The sequence below is a fragment of the Pongo abelii genome, chromosome 3, assembly GCF_028885655.2.
Source record: "Pongo abelii isolate AG06213 chromosome 3, NHGRI_mPonAbe1-v2.0_pri, whole genome shotgun sequence".
Taxonomy (NCBI): domain Eukaryota; kingdom Metazoa; phylum Chordata; class Mammalia; order Primates; family Hominidae; genus Pongo; species Pongo abelii.
In genome coordinates this window covers 9,617,509-9,637,473 of record NC_071988.2, presented here as the reverse complement: position 1 = coordinate 9,637,473, position 19,965 = coordinate 9,617,509, and the positions used below count along the sequence as shown (strand labels likewise).

At 42.6% G+C, this 19,965-nt stretch overlaps 1 protein-coding gene across 1 annotated transcript in view; it reads left to right on the top strand.

The window, feature by feature from the left end:
* Positions 1–14,643: 14,643 nt before the first annotated feature.
* CLNK (cytokine dependent hematopoietic cell linker) overlaps positions 14,644–19,965 on the top strand; it is a 119,414-nt gene continuing 114,092 nt past the window's right edge. The window contains exon 1 of the mRNA XM_063723764.1: positions 14,644–14,813. Coding sequence (XP_063579834.1) covers positions 14,644–14,813 — 170 coding nt within the window. The remainder of the gene's footprint in view (positions 14,814–19,965) is intronic.

The window sequence follows — 19,965 nt, the reverse complement described above, 5'->3', positions numbered from 1 at the left end:
TCTGGCTGCCGTATTATATTACCCAGAGGCACTGAGGAGATGCTCAACAAACATTTGTTGAAAGAGAAATGGACGAGGCTTTATTAAAAGAGCATCCTATAAGACGGCTGCTTCTCTGATTTTACATACTCTGAATCTTGGAGCGAATGGTCCATCAACCCTCTCCAACCCAGGTATCCATCTCAAAAAACCTAGAGAGGGATTTGTTAAGTCAGGAGTTCATGAAGCCTATCAATTACTTAACCGAGTAATGGGAGACTCATTTTCTGGAATGAGAACTGTAGGTAATGCAGATTTTTAATTAATATTTAACAGCTTTATTGAGGTATAATTTACTGCTATGGACTGAATATTAATGTTTCCCCCAAATTGACATATCGAAACCCTAGTTAATCTCCAATGTGATAGTATTTAGAGGTGGGGCCTTTGGGACAAAATGGGTTCTGATGAGGTCATGGGGGTGAAACCCTATGAAGAAATCAGTGCCCTTGTAAGGGATGAAGGGACCAGAGCTCCCTCTCTCCGCCAAGTGAGGACACAGTAAGGAAGCAGCTGTTTGTAAGCCAGGAAGAGAGCCCTCACCAAGAACTTGACCATGCTGGCACCCTGATCTTGGACTTCCAGCCACCAGAACTGTGAGAAATAAATGTTTATTATTCAAACCACCCAGTACGTGCTATTCGGTTACAGCAGCCCAAGCTGACTAAGATATTTTCATAATAAAAATCATTGTTATATACTCAAAATGGGCGAATTTCATAGTATAAATTTTGTATGCATTTATACTGTTGTTCCTTCCACCAAACCATGACAACAAGTTTTAATACCAAAATTATGTTCTTTCTTGACAAAGAACTGGTGAAAACTTCCAGATGGTGTGGGTGCCCCCTTTCTGTCCTATACTGTTTCAACCAAGGTTGGGCAAAGACCTTCTTTCCTTGGTCAGTGCTTTCATGCCTGTACTGCAGTTAGCCATGAGTTGTTGTAGCCTGTCACATCCCCTCATGAATTGTAAGCTCTCAAAGGAAAATTACATTTCTTTTACATTTTTAAATGAACCCAAGAATAAACAAAGTGACATACTTGTCTGGAGAAAACATAAGGCTTGAAATCAGGTGACCCAAGTTTGCCTCCCAGCATCCCTCCTTTAAAACTGTATGACCACAAGCCTCAATTTCCCCATCAGTATAATGGGAATAACACCATTATAACCCCGGGTTCCAAGCTGGCTATGCCCTTAACAATCTATATGGTATTTACCAAATAAAGGGGTAGAGAGTGAAAAGACTTTTAAATATTTTCTACTCCTTGAAATCTTTGATGCCTGGATTTTAAGAACTCAAATTTCCAAACAAAAACTTTTTTCTTAGTCTCTAAGCAGCCATTGTTCCCAAACCACTTGCTTTTATGACCTAGACTGCAAATAACAAGTCCTGTTTTGCTCAGATGAAAGAGTGATTTGAGAACCATTTAACAGTGTACATTTTCTCAGCATCGCAATCACAGAAATACCTGGGCTAAATGGCGCAGTGCTGATCCACTGTGAAAATTTGTGGAGTGTTCAATTACCCTTAGAATTGTTCATCTCTTACCTGTGGAGCCCCAGAGTCTAATCACAGGACAATAGGCTGCAGCTGGAAAATTTTCCACAGCACACAAAGAAAGTTCACAGAGAAGCCACAGGCCCCAGACCCCACCTGGAAAGTGAATTGTCCTGCATTTTACAGCACACGGATCATCCTCTTCTTGACAGTGTGTTCCTAATGTCGTCCTGGAGGGACAGAATAATAAATAATAACAATAAATCTGACATTGGCTTATCAAATCTAAGGACAGAATTAATTCAAGGGCTACAGATTCCAGTGACTAGCATTTGTGGATCTTAACTGGATCTGATTGGATTCAGACACATGTCACATTTCTGGCCCCAAGTCTATTGAAGATCATGCTCTTGACTCAAAGGACACCCACTGGACCCCAAAATGGAAAGACCTCCAATGATACTTAGTTTTCCTGGATTGAATGATAGACTTCTTCATGTATTCCTTATTCCAAAAACATTTAATACATGTCAACTATCTTCCAGTAACTCTGCTTGGGGCTGCAATTAGAAGACAAATAAAATACAGTCCCTGCCCTCAAGAATCCCCCTGTCTGAGGTGTCCTGTTACCATTCTGCCCTCTCCAGGAAGACGCTTCTATCACGTTTCAAGGACATACTGTGGAAAAACGTCCTGGGCTTTGAGCCAAACAGAAGTGTCTGGCCTGCAGTGGCCACTTACCTCTTGGTGACTGAGGTACTGAGGTAGGGCTTTTTGGTTTCTTGTTTTTCTGTTTTTGAGACGGAGTCTCGCTCTGTCGCCCAGGCGCGATCTCGGCTCACTGCAAGCTCTGTCTCCTGGGTTCACGCCATTCTCCTGCCTCAGCCTCCTGAGCAGCTGGGACTACAGGCGCCCACCACCACGCCCGGCTAATTTTTTTTTTTGTATTTTTAGTAGAGATGGGGTTTCACCGTGTTAGCCAGGATTGTCTTGATCTCCTGACCTTGTGATCTGCCCGCCTCAGCCTCCCGAAGTGCTGGGATTACAGGCGTGAGCCACCACGCCCAGCCTGAGATAGCATTTTTACCCTCCTTCGCCTCAGATTCTTCATCTGTAAAACGGCAGGCAAGCAAGCCAGCAGTTACATCACTGTACTGTCAACATTATAAGAGAAGTAAGCACAGAGCACCAGGAGAATTAGGAGCCATAGAACAGGTGCAGGCAGGCACCACAGGCTAAAGAAGGCAGAACTGGGTCTCGGTTTTGAGAGCAGAGTAAGAACGAACTGCCTCTGGAAGTGTCGGGGAGCCCTGCAGCCTAGGCATGAGAAACCTTATGGATATAAGATGCTGCATGCTCTGGGAGGAATGAATGGCACCTTTAGAGAAAAATGCAAGGGAATGGGACAGCTTGGTTAGAGGGAGTCCTACTGAGTGGCTCAGATAAAATCAGTAACAATTGTTTGACAGTTAAGTCAGTGCCTGAGTGAGGTGACTTTAGGATAGGTGGGTTTCTGGCATTGATGTTGACATGGATACTCTGGGTGACAAAACCTCTCTGAAAAGGACAAAGCAATGGGTTCCAAATGGAGCAACAGCCTCCTGGTAAAATTGTGCATCTCGGGAACGAAGTTAGTTACGGCTACTACTGATCATGTGACTGGAGTGTACAGATTCAAATCCTTCATTTTCACAATGAGGAGATGTGAGTGCTTAGGCTCTGAGGAAAGGGAGGAGGATGTGTCTAAGAGGAGACGCATGCTCAATTCTCTCCCCTTTTCTTGATGCTCACTTGGCCGTGAAGAGCAGAGAAAGGAAGGGACTGTCCAGGCTACAGATTTCTCACATTCTTGTGTGGAAAGATAACAGGGGTTGGTGATTGAGGTTCCCTCTTTCTGTACCATTGAAACCCACTAGTGAATATTAAGACAGAGTATTATGGGAAAACGCCCCGGGCTTTGAGCCAAGCAGAAGAGTCTGGCCTGTAGCAGCTGCTTACCTCTTGGTGACTGGGGTAGGGTTATTACCCTCCTTAGCCTCAGTTTCTTCATCTGTAAAATAGAAATAGGAATGCCAGCTCCACACGATACTGGAAAGACTACTTGAGAGCCTGCGTGGATCACGCAGCACACCATGCTGACCGCCTTTCTATTTGTTGCTGTTTGTTTAATTCTGTCTTTTTGTAGATCAGAGAGAGCTATTCCAACCCATTCATTTGCTGAATGTCCCTTTTCCTTTCCCTTTTATTTATTTTCCTTTTTTTTTCTTTTTCCACCCCAACCGCTCCTGCACACACAAACACACCTATGTTTCCTGCAGAAATGAAACTAATTCCAACACTTAATTAGTGAAGTCATTGCCACACAGAGAGCAGCCAAGTTGCTTTGAGAGGGATAGTAGCTCATAACATTTCATTTTATTTCGAACAAGGTTAACCACATCATTATCACCAAAACACAGTCCCAAAGGCTCCATCTGTCTCCCATTGATGTCTATTCATGGTTTGCTGGCAGCAGTTCAAGGAATCTGACCGGTTTAAAAACACAAAGCTCCTGAAACCAGAGTGAGTTTATTTTCCTAGCAGGTGATTACAATGCTTAGCTCTAATTTAGCGTGAAAAGGCTCCAGCGATTGCCTTTGGAGATAGCTAGGCATTGTTAGCTTGAATGACAGCACTTGGTCCATGGATGTTCGTCTACCTGCAGGTATAGCTCCAGAAGGACTAATGTGTTATCAAGTTTCAGCAGAACTGAGCAACTGGCAGTATAGAACACAGAGCTACTCACAGATTTTCCATGGTCAAAGACAGAGCCTGAGACACTCATTGATGATTGATCAAGGCTAAAAGAATACTGGCAACATGGACTTTTCTCCTGAACCTTCTTTTAGATATAAATTTATTTAGGCATACACTATGGTTTGGATCTGTGTCTTCACCCAAATCTCAGGTCCAATTGTAATGCCCAGTATTGGAAGTGGGGCCTGGTGGGAGGGGATTGGATCCAGGGTCCAGAGTCCTCATGAATGAGTTAGCACCATCCCCTTGGTGCTATTCTCATAACAGTGACTGAGTGAGTTATTGTGAGATATGGTTGTTTAAAAGTGTACAGCACCTTCCCCCTTTCTTTCCTGCTCCTGCTTCTGCCATGTAAGATGTGCCTGCTTCTGCTTCATTTTCTGCCATGATTGTAAGTTTCCTGAGGCCTCCCCAGAAGCAGAAGCGGCTATGCTTCCTGTACAGCCTGCAGAACCATGAGCCAGTTAAACCTCATTTCTTTATAAATTACCCAGTCTACGGTATTTCTTTATAGCAGTGCGAGAATAAACCAAAACAGCATATTTTACATGTCGTATAATTAACCCATTTTAAAGTATACTATTCAATGATTTTTTAGTAAATTCACCAACTAGTGTAACTATCACTATAAATCAGTTTTGGAAGATTTCCATCAACCTGATAAGATTTCTTACACCCATTTATGGTTGATCCCAGTCCCCCGCCTCTGCCCACTTCCCCAGGCAATTACTAATCTACTTTTTTCTCTACAGATTTGCCTTTTCTGGATTATTTCACATAAACGGAATCAGTCAATAGGTGCTCTCTTGTGTCTGGCTTCTTTCACTTATCATGACATTTCTGAGGTTAGTTGATGTAGCGTATGTAACAGTTTATCCATTTTTATTGCTAAATAATATTCCATTGCATGATTACACATTTTGTCTATCTACTCACCAATTTATGGACATTTGGGTTCTTTTCCATCTGAGGCTCTTATGGATAATACTACTAAGAATGTTGGTGTGTAAGTCTTTGTGTAGACTACATTTTTATTTCTCTTTGGTAGATACCTAAGAGTGGTATTACTGGGTCATATGTTCAACTTTTTAAGAAACCATCTCCAGAATCTTGATTCTTTTGTGGAAGCTCATTTCCTCTTTGCTCCCCAACTAAAACACTAGTGATTCAGATGTAAGGAACATACCTCCACATCTCTCCCTACAGCCCAGGATGAAAATCAAAAACAAAAGCAAACAAAGCTGTTTTTTCTCTCCTGATTACACTCATAGTAGAAAAGTGCAGAGTTGGAACCACAAAATGAGCCTACCAAAGAAGTAACAAACTCTTTTTCCCTCTTTTTCAGTCTTTTCTGGCTATATGGTACTAGTAAAACAAAATAACAGTAGAGATACTGAAAATCAAACCATAAGCTTCAAAAGTCTGGCTTCGCATATGGATCACTAGCTAAAGCCTTTATTTTTAATGTTCTGAGCAAAGATTGACTATTATTTCATTGTCATTTAATTTACCAGAGAGTTTAGTATAACTACCAAGTGCCTAGTACAGAAAATGATGGAAGTAGAAATTTCCAATGAGCAGCTCATAGTCCCACTGGTGAGAAATCCGTACCTTATAATTACATATCACATGGCAGTTCGTAAGGGGATTTTGGATTTTTTCTCCCCTTTTGCACACATCAATCCTGTTAGCAAAGATTCTTTTAGGGGGAGAAGAGAAAAGGAAGATTGAACTTGGATCATCTCCAGTTTTATATCTCCAGCTATAAACAATAGATGCTGAGGAGTTGAACTTGGAGAACAGAAAAACAAATACTGAAGACATTAGCATATTAAGCAAAGGATAAGGAGGTTCCTTAATTTATATATGTATGCACTGGGATGGGGAGGGGAGGAAAGAGAGGGAGGGGAGGAAGTTCTATGGGATTTTTGTTTCTTTTGTGTTGCTATTCTTGAAAGGATAGTAGCATTAACTTATATAGTGCACTCACTCTCACGGTACAAATAAGAAACTATTGCTGTTCCCACTTTAAAGATAAGAAGCATGTGGATCAAAGCAGTAAAATCATTGTCATGCCAGAAGCCCAGAATTTCATCCTAGGTGTGCCATGTACTAGCTATTTTTGACCCCCAAGCTGAGTTCGTTCTACCACAGGACACTATAAATGGCAATGCTTTAAGGTGGGTTAGCCAGCGGTGTTCTGGTAAATTTTAGCAAATGTTGAACAATTCTCTAGAAAAAAAAAAAAAAGTGTATATATACATATATATATATATGTATATATACACACACACAACTTTGTTATAAATGTTACTGGTATAAAAGTTGTATAGTACATAATTTACAAATAATAATGAAATATGCAGTACTCTTCATTATAAATTCCATATAGTCAGTTGCTTATCATAGAATGATTTCATTGATTTTTGCTGAACTCTCATATCTTTAGCAAATCTATGGTTGCAATTGACAAATGAGTGTAGTTCTAACATCAATATTGGTTGCTATTTTCCTTTGTATTAATGAGTAAAACAAAAGTGGAACAACAAAGAAATATGAGAACTTTACTTGTTCTTCAGAGGTGTGGGCAGCTTCTTTGTTGAATCAGATAATAGTTTTCAATATTGGAAGAATGTGTCCTATTTTGTGCTGTTCGCAATGTTATAGATATTGACACAGCATACTGTTAAGTTAAATCTGCTTTATTAACATTTCCTCCATTATCTTCTTAAGTCTAATGTGTCAACAAAGCAATAAACTAAACCCTGATTTGTAGCATGTGCCAATTTCTGTGATGCAAATACTCCCACTATGGCCAACGTCCAGCTGCAAGTATGACTTCACTAAATTGAGGGTGCTGAAGAGATGAATGGCAGCATATTTCCACCATTCAGATAAAATAGATGTACACAACATCAAGACCATAGGTAATGGAAAAATGTAGTAAAATAATTAAAAAGTGATGTATATTGTGTATTCATTATCTTTGCTTTTAGTCTAATTTTGTCAATTATAATTTTATATAATTTAATTTTTAATAATGACTGTTTAACAACTGGTGTGCAAAATTCCTGAAACTTTAATGCAGAAATCAGCTCTGCTGGGGAGCACAAGCCAACTTCAGCACACCACTGATAACTCAATATTCCCTCTGCTCTTCTTCTTCCTCTCCATGCAGGTCTGACATTGAATGCCTCATTTATTACTGGCTTTCTATGAAAATGTTTCCGGCTTTACCAGAACACTGCCATTGACTAGTTGACCTTGGAAAAATATTTGACCTTAGAGAGTCATTTCATTATTTGTAAATCAAGGTTATTTTACCTTCATCATAGCACCACTGTAAAGATAGGTAAAGTAACCAGGACTGTGGCAAGACAGCATACTTTCTCAGAAACTATGAGCTCGCATCCTCATCTGCCCCTCAAAAGTCCTGGGGTCTATACCTGGAGCAGGTGCATGGAGAACTCTACTGGCTCTTCTTTGCTCTTCTTTTTCATTTTTTTCTTTCTTGTTGTTTTGTTTTGTTTTGTTTTTTGAGACAGAGTCTTACTCTGTTGCCCAGGCTCGAGTGCAATGGCACGACCTCTGCTCACTACAACCTCCGCGTCCCAGATTCAAGCTATTCTCTTTCCTCCTTCCTCCCTCCTTCAAGCGATTCTCCTTCCTCCTTCCAATCCCAAGTAGCTGGGATTATAGGCATGTGCCACCACGCCTGGCTAATTTGTGTATTTTTTAGTAGAGACAGGGTTTTGCCATGTTGGCCTGGCAGGTTTCGAACTCCTGGCCAAAGGTGATCTGCCTGTCTTGGCCTCCCAAACTGCTGGGATTATAGGCATGAGCCACCGCGCCCAGCCTTTTTCTTGTTTTTTAAGAAAGAGTCTCACCCTGTTGCCCAGGCTGAAGTGAAATGACACAAACTCGGGTCACTGCCGACCTCCATTTTCTGGGTCCAAGCAATTCCCCTACTTCAGTCACCTGAGTGACTGGGATTACAAGTATGCGTGACTAATTTTTGTATTTTTAGTAGAGATGGGGTTTCACCATGTTGGCCAGGCTGGTCTCGAACACCTGGCCTCAAGTGATCTTCCCTCCTTAGACCTCCCAAAGTGCTGGGATTACAGGTGTGAGCCACCGCACCCAGCCCCTTCTTTGCTTTTCTAATCTCTGTTATTAGTACACCCAGAACTGACAGCGACCAGATGACCTCTGTGATTAGGAGAGTGGGTACTCGTAGGAAACAATCACAACAAGGCTCTTTATGTATTGATTTTTTGATCCTTACAACAATTCTGTGACATGCTCTCATCAACTGTATTGCAGATAAGAGAAATAAATCCCAGAGGGATCACATCAACTTCCTCCAACTTGAATGTGCACACAGATCCCGTGGCCTCTTATTACAATGCAGATATCGGTTCAGCGGGGCTGGGGTGATGTCTGGGATTCTGCCTGCCTAACCAGCCCTTGGGGGATGCTGCTGGTCTGGGGACCACACTTTGACTAGAAAGAAATGAGAATTCTCAGCCTGAAAAACAGATATGGCCAGTTAGCCAATTCCAAATCCCACACTCTTAATGTCCATGATATTCAATCTTCTGGAAGAGCCTAAGTCTGTGGAGGAGAGTTCCTAGAGAAACAAGGGCATCATAGATATCTGTAGAACCAAGGAAGAAAACTCAGCCTTCCTTAAGGGAACCAGGGCTCTATGTGGATAAATCTAACATATCGAGGTCACCTGGCATCTCTGTAATGACAGTGTTTACCGTTATTTGAGCCACTCATCAACGTGCTAGTTACCATACACACAAGATGTCTAACATCCCACAGAAATTTCCTACCAGCAGGCTCCATGCAGACATCTCACCCAGACATCTGCCAGGGGAGGAGAATTTAATCGCTACATTTACTGGAGTTTGAGCCAGAAGACTCTCAGAGCCCAAATAATCGAAATTCCTATACTACAGCTGGAGAAATTTCAGTGTGGAGAGGGCAGGCACACTATGAGTCTGAGGTTGCTCTCTCAATCTCCAGTTGGTATGGTGGTTGCCACTGAGGGTGGCCTGGACATTCAGGATCCTTGGTCAGCACCTGGCTCCCTGCTTCCTCTGGAATCTTAAGCACATTCTCCAGGTGAGAAAGAACCTGTCCTGCAGGTTGTCAAAGACAAAGCCACAGAGTCAGATGAACTATTCAGGATGGAACAAGGGAAAACATACAAAGTTGGCTTGCTTTTTTAATGGTTTCCAAGAGAGCAGACATTCAGGAGAGATTAATTCTGTGGGTGAAGTCTCAGCTATTACAAAGAGAGTAACACCTCCCCTGCTCCCACCCTGTTCCATCTCCTGCTGGGGTTGTGACAATAGCTTCCCAAAGGGTCTCTCTGCTTCCACTTTATCCCTCAATGACATACCTATTCTCCAGCCAGAAGACAGAGAGATCCTATTGAGTCATAATTGTTATCTTTGTGTTCCTCTGTCTGAGACCCTGACATGGCTTCATAGCCATGGCCTAAGTCTAGTGCTTCTCAGTGACTACAGACAAGGTCTTGCCACATCTGCCTTGATTCTCCCAAAAGGCTCTTGGACCATCTTCCCCATCCATCCCTGCAGGCATTCCAGTTCAGCCACGTGGACCTCATTACCTTGATTCAACTACTTAGCCACACTCCTGCCTTTGAACTTTTCCTGCAGATACCCCACAGCTGATGTGCCCAGTGCCTTTTTCCTGTTCCCATCTTTCCAGTGAGGCTCACCTTGACCACCCCAAGGACTATTCATACCCACCTGCCCACCCCACCTGGCACTCTGATTCCCCCACCTGCTCTACAGTCCTTCCAGAGCGCCTTATCACCTGCTAACATGCTGTACCCATTCCTGATTCATTCTGTTTACTGTTATTGTTGTCCTTCTCTGTTCCATGGATAGAGATCCTTTTCTGCTTTGTTCCATAGGAATTAGCCATCTTCTTTATTTTGTTCACTGATATATCTTGAGCACTGAGAGTAATTCTCAGCCCACACTGAGCACTAAGAAAAAAATAAATGTGTTGTTGAATTCATTTTTGTAAAAATTTCTAGCCTAAATACTTATTGAGGACTTGTTCTATTCCAAGCACGGTTGTAAGCATTTTGCATGCATTATCTCATTTAATTCTTACAATATTCTCAATATGTAGCAAAACCTAAACACCCTCGGTGCCAAATGCTGCTATTAAACAGTCCCTGGGGAACACAGATGAGATATAATGATTGACTCCAACCCTGGCTTCCTGGGTTTGATTATCTTTTGATAAGTGCTTTGAAAACCCATGTCTCCAGACAACATGATAAGATAGATCTGCCGCACCCCAGAGCTCATCAGCGTGGGAAATCAACTGTGTACCAAGGGCAGTAGATAAGCCCTGGGGTAAATCTAGGATTCCAGCCACTCTCCATTTCCATGAAACCCAGCATGACGCAATAGAAAGAAACAGTCTTTAGGTCAGATAGGCCTGATACTGAATGCCATTCAGGCATTTACTGCTGTGCAGCTGCAAACAATATACTTTGCCTCCCTGGGCTTTTCCTCCCCATCTGTAAAGTAGAAATATGGCTTAACCTGAAATGTTGTCAACAGGAATAATTGAGAAAAGTGGCTGACACACTCTCAGCAAGACACTTTGGACGTGGGATCTTTCACAGGCCAATGTGTCCATTGCCTTTTGGGGAATGACTTCAAACTCAGATTTCTTTCTCAGGAGCATGATGTTGGGCAGACCTTGTACTAAAGCTCATTTCTGTCACTTCACACCAATCTGTATTGAACTCTTCCTGTTGGTGGGGCCCCATTCTAAGAGCTGGGAATATGGAAATAAAATAAATGTCATTTGTTTTCACTGAGAGATGTGGGTAGGTTTCTTCAGCTCTCTCAACACTTGGTTACTGAGAGGATCAAATGAGAGATGGGTCTGGAACAAGAAAGCTTGCATCCCATGTTCACCTATGCACCTTTTCATTGTAGACATTGTGGGAATAGTGGCTGTGTCGTGCAGCATTTACTGTTTACAGAGATTTGGCCAATTGTTCATGATGGCTGCTCTTTGGGGGCAGAATCGGGGCTGTAGGGAGAGAGTGGATTGTCAGGGACCAGACCATGGAGGGCCGGTGAGCCATGTTCCAAAGATGGACTGTGACTACAGGCAGCAGGAATGCCAGATTTTACAGTGAGGATCCTGGCTGCAACACATCGAATGGATTGGAGGAAGTGAGAAGTGGAGGAAAGGAAGGGGAGAGGGTGCTGGAGATTCTCACAGGACAGAAGGCGGGAGCCACCCCCAGGAGCGGCATGTCATTGGGCCTCACTCTTTCTTCTCGTTTCCCTCCCTACCTTGTTTTCCCTTCTTTTTTGTGGAACTGCTGGGATCATAAAGTGTGGCACCAGGAGATAGAGGAAAGGCTATTTTCCTGGGGGGCTTCTTCTCTAGAAGCCCCTCTGGCACTCACAGGAGGCCCCTCCCAGCTTTCCTGCAGACTGCAGAAGAAGGTCCATTGTTCCATTACATCTTTTTTTTTTTTTTTTTTTGAGACTTAGTCTCCCTCTGTGGCCCAGGCTGGAGTGCAGTGGCATGATTTCAGCCCACTGCAACCTCCACCTCCCAGGTTCAGGTGATTCTCATGCCTCAGCCTCCTGAATAGCTGGGATTACAGGCACCCGCCACCATGCCCAGCTAATTTTTGTGTTGTTTGTTTGTTTGTTTGTTTTTGAGACGGAGCCTTGCTCTGTCACCAGGCTGGAGTGCAGTCGTGTGATCTTGGCTCACTGCAACCTCTGCCTCCTGGGTTCAAGCAATTCTCCTGCCTCAGCCTCCCAAGTAGCTGGGATTACAGGCACATGCCACCACACCCAGCTAATTTTTGTATTTTTAGTAGAGACGGGGTTTCACCATGTTGGGCAGGATGGTCTCGATCTCCTGACCTCGTGATCTGCTTGCCTCAGCATCCCAAAGTACTGGGATTACAGGTGTGAGCCACTGCGCCCAGCCTAATTTTTGTATTTTTAGTAGAGATGGGGTTTCACCATGTTGCCCAGGCTGGTCTCGAACTCCTGAACTCAAGTGATCCGCCTGCCTTGGCCTCCCAAAGTGCTGGGATTACAGACGTGAACCACCATGGCCAGCCCATTATGTCTTTTTTACTCAGGCTATTTATGGGGTGTCTACTTACCAAGTACAAATCAAGTTTTTATTTTGAGGATTCATACGTGTGTGTGTGTGTGTGTGTGTGTGTTGCTTTTTTATGTTGTTTTCTATCACGCATCCAGAATCTTTCAGGCATGACCACCTATAAATAAAATTCCACCAGGAACACATCTATGGACCTATAAAAAGCATAATTCACTGTTGTTATTGTATTTGCTCATACATACATTGATGGTCTATTAAAAGCTACATCTCTTGACAGTCAAGACAGAGAAAAAAAGGAGAAAGCATTTGAAAAGATGAGATGTAAGGCCTCTCTTTGTCTAGGTTCATTTATTTCCTCTTGCTGAATCAAAATTTAAACCAAAAAGAAGAGGGGGGGGAAAGCTTTTATGGGTTTTCTGGAAACCTGGGCATCAAAGATTCAGGTTTATTTTCTTGTTTTCTAAATTAGATCAGCTTTTTTTGTCTTTCTCTTTTTCTCTCCCCAAGAAGATTAAAAAGAAAAAAAAATGAGCATTCATTTAAAAGGCACATAACGAGGCTTAATTAGAAAACGAGTACTAGGGAAGTCAAGGCCAAATAAAAGAGACCCGGATCACCTCACATGGAGCCAGAAGCTGCAGTGGAACCTTCTCTCTCTCAGCATCTGGTTAGCTTGGACAGATGATTTCACTTCACAGGGTCTCATTTTCCTCATTTGTAAAATTAGCAGGTTCAAGCAGATGATATATATTTTTCCACCCAGCTTCATGCTTTGAGATTCTTTGAGACTACAACTCTGGTAAAGGAAGGAGCTAAAATCAAATGCCACCCTCCACTTTGCCCCTGCAACCCATCGGCAGTGCTGGTCTATTCTAGAACACTCTGAAGCCCTTTTCTGCCTCAGTAAACAAGAATTAGTTATTCCCTTGAGGCATTCCTGCCTCCAGGAGTCTTGGATCTTCTCATGCACAAATATTTCCTCTGCTACTCTTCTGTGTGAGGGTCTTGACAGGTGGTCCCTAATGTCAGGAAATCCAGAGTTTTGGTAGAAGATATGTGTGCAGATGATGACTGTGCAGGTGGCAGTCCCTGAAAACCAAAGTCTGATCCATTTCAATGGAGAACCCAGGGCCTTACTGTGAGTCAGAAGAAGCTAGAAGACAGGAATGCAGCCCAGGTGGACTCCAGGGACTGGAAGGAGATCAGAGAATGGGCTACCTCCTGACCAATAAGGAGTTCTGACTAAGTATGAACCCAACAGGCAGCTGTTAGAGCTGAGTGCCAAGGGAAAATAGGGCCAGAGCCAGGTAGAGTGTCCTGAAACCAGGCAGACATTCAAATCAGGAGTAAACAAAGGTAGGAGTGTGGGGAAAAGAGAAGCAGGGGGGATGAGAGCCCCTTGCTCATTGGCTTGGTTCCCACTCACTTGGCTGTCAGCTTCATGAGGGCAGCACCTATCCTGTCTTGTTTAACGTGACCCAGGCCTGTTATGAACTGAACGTTTGTGTCCTTTAAGTTCCTATGTCAAAATTCCAACCACCGATGATGGTATTGTTAAGTGGGGCCCTTGAGGCCCTCATGAATGAGATTAGTGCTCTTCTAAGAAGAAATACAAGAGAGATGATTTCTTTTGGCCACATGAGGATACCACAGGGAAACAGCTCTCTGCAAATCAGGAAACAGGCTCTCACCAGACGCCAGTTCTGAGGGTAGCTTGATCTTGGACTTTTCAGCCTACAGAACTATGAGGGATAAATGTTTGCTATTTAAGCCCCCCAGCCTATGGTAATTTGTTATAGCAGCCTGAACTGACTCAAACAAGGCCTAGTGCAATCCCCAGCCCACAGAGGCTACTTAATGCGTAGTTGACTTGAGGATAACATGAGGGTTTTCTTCCCGATTTCAAGACAGTTCAGTAAAGAATTTTCGTCATTGTTAAGGAGATGGTTCCCATGACCCAGACACAGATCCTTTTAGGAATAGTCAACAAGGATGCAAAAGGAGAAGCAAGAGGTTGAGCATGAAGCTGGGGGCTCAGAAAACACAGCTGTTGTTCACTAAGGAGAGAGCAAGCATCATTCTAGTTCACAGAGGAAACATGTTACATCCGCCTAGACACATTTGGGAAAGATTATTGGAAAGGATGGCATCTGTGCTGGTACCAGAAGACCAAGGACAGTTGGAAGATGTAGGGATGGGAGAAGAGGAGGAGAAGACAGGGAATGGGCCTAGCAGGCCGAGGAGACTGCATGAGCAATCTGCATCTCAACTTGCTGTATTTCAGCTGAGCAGGAAGTTCAGTTTGCGTGGACTGTAGGTTGCAAAACAAAATTGAAGAGTTGAAATGATAACTAAGATAAAATTGTAAAAGATCTTTGAGTGGAAAGGGATTAGTGTCAAGGAGATCAATGAAGGAATTCTTGCAGGGGTCCGGGAGAAAGATCAAGAGGCTTCGGTAAGCACAGGACACTCCAAGTTCTCGTGTCATGTTACATATGCACATCTCTCCAAGTACATGGATTTTTTTGGGACTCTTCTACTAGACTTTCAGCTGCTAATGATTCAGCACTCTTATTCCTCTCTGTTTAACACAGGGACAGAAAAGTGCTCAGGATATTTTTCATGATTATCCACCATGGACAACATCAAACAGCCTCACCCTCTGATTTTACAGATGCAATAACCAGGGCTTATAGTTATGAATGGTTAAGTGATTTAGTTGAGTGACACAATGAGTTGATAAAATAGTTAGGGCTCAAACCTGAATCACACAGCCAAGCTCTCAGTCCTATTCAGCTGGCTGTCCCTGGACTCATTGTCCAGGATTGTGGCTGAAAACACCATAAATGGGAGGCACTGACAAGATGTATAGGGCCCTCTGAGCAATGTCCCTAACGCTGCAGCTGCTTCAGAATAGAAGCTTGTCTTATATTTGAGCCATTTCCCTAACTTTGTGCCACAGACATATTGCCAGGCAAGACAAAAACAGCCTCCAAATTCAGTGGGTTGTGTTTCCTGGCACGCGAAGGCACAAGGAGATACCGTACTTTATAGGATTTCAATCTCTGAGTAGGGTTTGCAATCATGCCTTATCATCAGTGTCTGCTTCCCAGCAAATGAAGCTTCCTGCAAGATAGCGAGGCATGGGTTCGTTGAAACAACCCAGATCAGGAGAGAGATTGTACTATGGCCAAATGATAGATAACAAGACTCACTGTGTCTTCACTAGCAGCTCAAACTCCAGTATGACTCAGATGGGGGAAAAGAGAGCATGCCACAGTGGGGCAACAGCAACCTACTAGGACCTTCTCACCTGTCCATGTTATTCTTACCAGAAACCGGCTCAAAGCCTTGCTGGACTCTTGTGAGATCCATCAGCACAGAAACTCTTATGGGTGCACATTTTCCCCCATTCCTCAGACACCCAGTGTTGCCTAGAATGGACTACCAATCATCAACAGAGTCTGTTCATTGAAGTGACAGGTTTTAAACCAAGATACGTCTAACTATAGGACCCAAATGGCTAGAACCCTGAACCATGGTTTTCTCATCTGTAACATGAGCGCAACATGTGTATCTAATTTAAGAGGTTGTGACGATTAAATCAGCTCACCCAGGGCAGTACCCGCAACAACCTAGATGCTTACTACCTGTTAAAAACATTTTTTTCTCCTGTATCTGTCGAGAAGCTGTTCCCAATGACTACATCTTTATGATGTGTATTAGTCAGAGCTCTATAGAAAAACAGAATCAACTGTGTCTGTGTGTGTATATATATATGGATATAGACATAGATATATAGATACAGTCATGCACCATATAACATTTAGGTGAATGATGGGCCTTCTATATGATGGTGACCGCATAAGATTATAATGGAGCTGCAAACTTCCTATCACCTAGTAATGTTGCAGCTGCTATAACATTGTAATGCAACACATTACTCACATGTTTGTGATGATGCTGGTGTAAACAAAACTGTGCTGCCAGCATATAAAAGCATATCACATACAATTATGTAAAGTACACAATACTTAGTAATAATAAATGGCTATGTTACTGGTTTATGTATTTACTAGACTATACTTTTTATTGTTATTTTAGAGTGTGCTCCTTTTACTTACATTTAAAAAAAAAGTTAACTGTGAAACAACCTCAGGCGGGTTCTTGAGGAGGGATTCCAGAAGAAGGCATTGTTATCACAGGAGATGACAAGTCCATGCGTGTCATTGTCCTTGAAGACCTTCCAGTGGGACAAGGTGTTGGGGCAGCAGGCAGTGATACCATTGACCCTGACCCCATGCAGGCCTAGGCTAATGTGTGTGTTACTGTCTTAAATTTTTAACAAAAATGTTTAAAAAGTAATAAAAATTTTGAAAGTTTAAAACTAAATGCTTACAGAATAAGTATATAACAAGTATCTTCATACAGCTATACAATGTGTTTTTGTTTTAAGTGTTATTACAAGACTCAACATTTTTAAATTGAAATGTTAATAAAGTAAAAAAGTTACAGTAAGCTAAGTTTAAAGAAAAAAATATTTCTAAAATAAACACACAGAGTCTCCAAAGCCTACAGTAGTGTACAGTCATGTCCTAGGCCTTCACATTCACCTACCACTCACTCACTGACTCACCCAGAGCAAATTCCAGTCCTGCAAGCTTCATTCATGGTAAGTGCCTTATACAGGTATACCATTTTCTTTTCTTTTCTTTTCTTTTTTTTTTTTTTTTTTTTTAGTTGGAGTCTTGCTCTGTCCCCAGGATAGAGTGCAGTGGCGTGATCTCAGCTCCCTGCAACCTCTGCCTCCCGGGTTCAAGCGATTCTCCTGCCTCAGCCTCTTGAGTAGCTGGGACTACCACCACGCCCAGCTAATTTTTGTATTTTTAGTAGAGACGGGGTTTTACCATGTTGGGCAGAATGGTCTCGATCTCCTGACCTTATGATCTACCCACCTTGGCCTCCCAAAGTGCTGCTGGGATTACAGGTATGAGCCACCGTGCCCCACCCAGGTGTACCATTTTTTATATATTTTTTTTTACTTATTTTTACTGTACCTTTCTATTTTTAGATATCTTTATATATACAAGTACAATTGTGTTACAATTGCCTACAGTATTCATTACAGTAACATGCTCTTTAGGTTTGTAGCCTAGGAGCAATAGGCTATACCATATCACCTGGGTGTGTAGTAGGTTCCACCATCTTGGTTTGTGTAAGTACACTCTACGATGTTCACACAAGGACACACTTCCCAGAACACATTCCCATCATTAAGCAATGTGTCACTGTTTATACATATGTATCCATAGAGAGAGAGAGAAAAAGCAAGAGAGATTTATTTTAAGGAATTGTTTCACAAGCTTCTGGGAACTGGCAGGTTTGAAAGGCGGGAGATTCGGGTAAGAGTTGATGTTGTAGTCTTAAAACTAAATTCCACAGGGCAATAGGCTGGAAACTCAGGCAGGCTTTGTATGGTACAATCTTGAGGCATAATTTCTTCTTGTTCAGGAAACCCTAGTCTTTGCTATTAAGGCCTTCAGCTGATTGGATGAGGCCTACCCACATTATGAAGCATCATCTGCTTTAGTCAAAATCTACTGATTTAAATGTTAATCACATCTAAGAAATAGCTTCACAACAACATCTACACTGGTGTTTGAAAAAACAACTGGGCACCATAGCCTAGCCAAGTTGACTCACAAAATTAACCATCACACCATGAAACTCCAAAAGCAGTGAATAGGTGGGGAGTAGTGATTAAAACATCTCATTGCCAGAAATTCATTAGTGGACTTCCCTCTCAAGTTCCTATGTGAAAGGTTACCAGCTCAAATTTTCAGGGGCAGTCTCCTAACATAAAAATGTGAGATAATAGGGAATGAATGGTGTGGCTTCAGGAACTTGAAAGAATAGACCCCATAAACATATATTTAAACTTTAAAAAAAAAGAAAAAGCTGTGACAAGAAGCCTTTTTGTGCCCTTTGCTTTTTCCAGGATGGGCAGATCAAGCACATGGATGTTGACTGACATCTAGGCCATGGTGCATCATGACCCCGGAACCTTCCTTTAGTTGCTCAAGGAGAGTGCTAAAAATCTCCTCGGCTTAGAAGAAGTGTGTGCAGGAATATGCAATTTGAAGGAAGTTTACACCTAGCACCCTTACAGCTTAGGGATCAAATGGAATGAACAAAATGGACACCGATCACTTGGCTACAGTTCTAGAACTGCAGCTTTGCCTCTCTGTAATTGAGTAAGCCACATTCCTGACCTGGCTGAAATATCTCAATTACCAACTGCCCTTCTTGATGCTACTGGTTGTTCAACTGCGATATTCTTTAGTCATTTGGGGAAAGAATTGGGCCCTAGAAAATAAATATAATCACGAACATGCAATCAATGTATGAGGAAGGTACTATATCCCCTGCTCTTCCCCATGTGTAAAATGGGAATAAGATTCAAAGAATAGCTTGTTCAGTTGGCATAGCTACATTCATATCCAGTCTATTCACTTCCTGGGGACACCTGCCCTCAGGATAACTCCTACCTTCAGCCCTTCCTTTCTCCTTCTTTCTGCTCCTTCTCATTCTCTTCTACTGAAAAATATAACCAAAGCCCATCTTGGCTTCTCTGGGTCCTCAAACTCACTAAATAAAGGAATCAGAATCCAAGATGATCTTGTACTACACTCTGTGAGTCTCCTTCCAGGTCTCCCTCTCAACCTTTTTTGGGAATTGCCTTGGCTGAGCAGGGTTGCCTCACCTGGAGCAGCCCACACCCACTGATTGGGCCACCCAGGAGTGCATAGACCTGGCCTTCCCACCCCAACATGGGATACTCAGAAGAGCCCTCATTCCCTGTGGGGGCCGCTGAGGCCTCTGTTGCAACTGCATCACAGCCCACTTTTCCCTCTGCCCAATTCTGCCTCTTTCTCTTCCCTCCACAGGGGTTGGTGCCAGGAGCACTCCCTAAAACACTTTCTACATAGTCACCTCTGTCACAGAGTCTGCTTCCTCAGGAGCCCAACCTGTGGCAGTTCCTGAGGAGATGGGACATGTGCTGAACATGAGGCAAAAAAAATTCAGCAGGATGGGGATAGAATAGGACTGGTCTCGTAGGACTGTTAGGAGGATTAAATGGATTAATATGTTGTGAAATACAAACAATGACCGGTTAGGTGAAAATCTTATGTAAATTTCTTGCAGTTCTGATTTTCATTATAATGATAGTGTTATACCTTATTATTATTATTCATGATGTTTGTGCCAAAACTCAAACTGTATGAGACCTTGAAAGAGAATTGTGGCTTAAGAGCAATTTTAGTGATTTCTCAGCAGCATGCAAGCTCACTCTGAGTGTATAGAATGAGAAGGTTCTGGAGAAATCAGAACTTAAGCTAAAACTCCATTGAGAGAAGTGCAGTTTTACAACAGAAGAAATGGCAATTCTTTCTGTGCTAGTCAG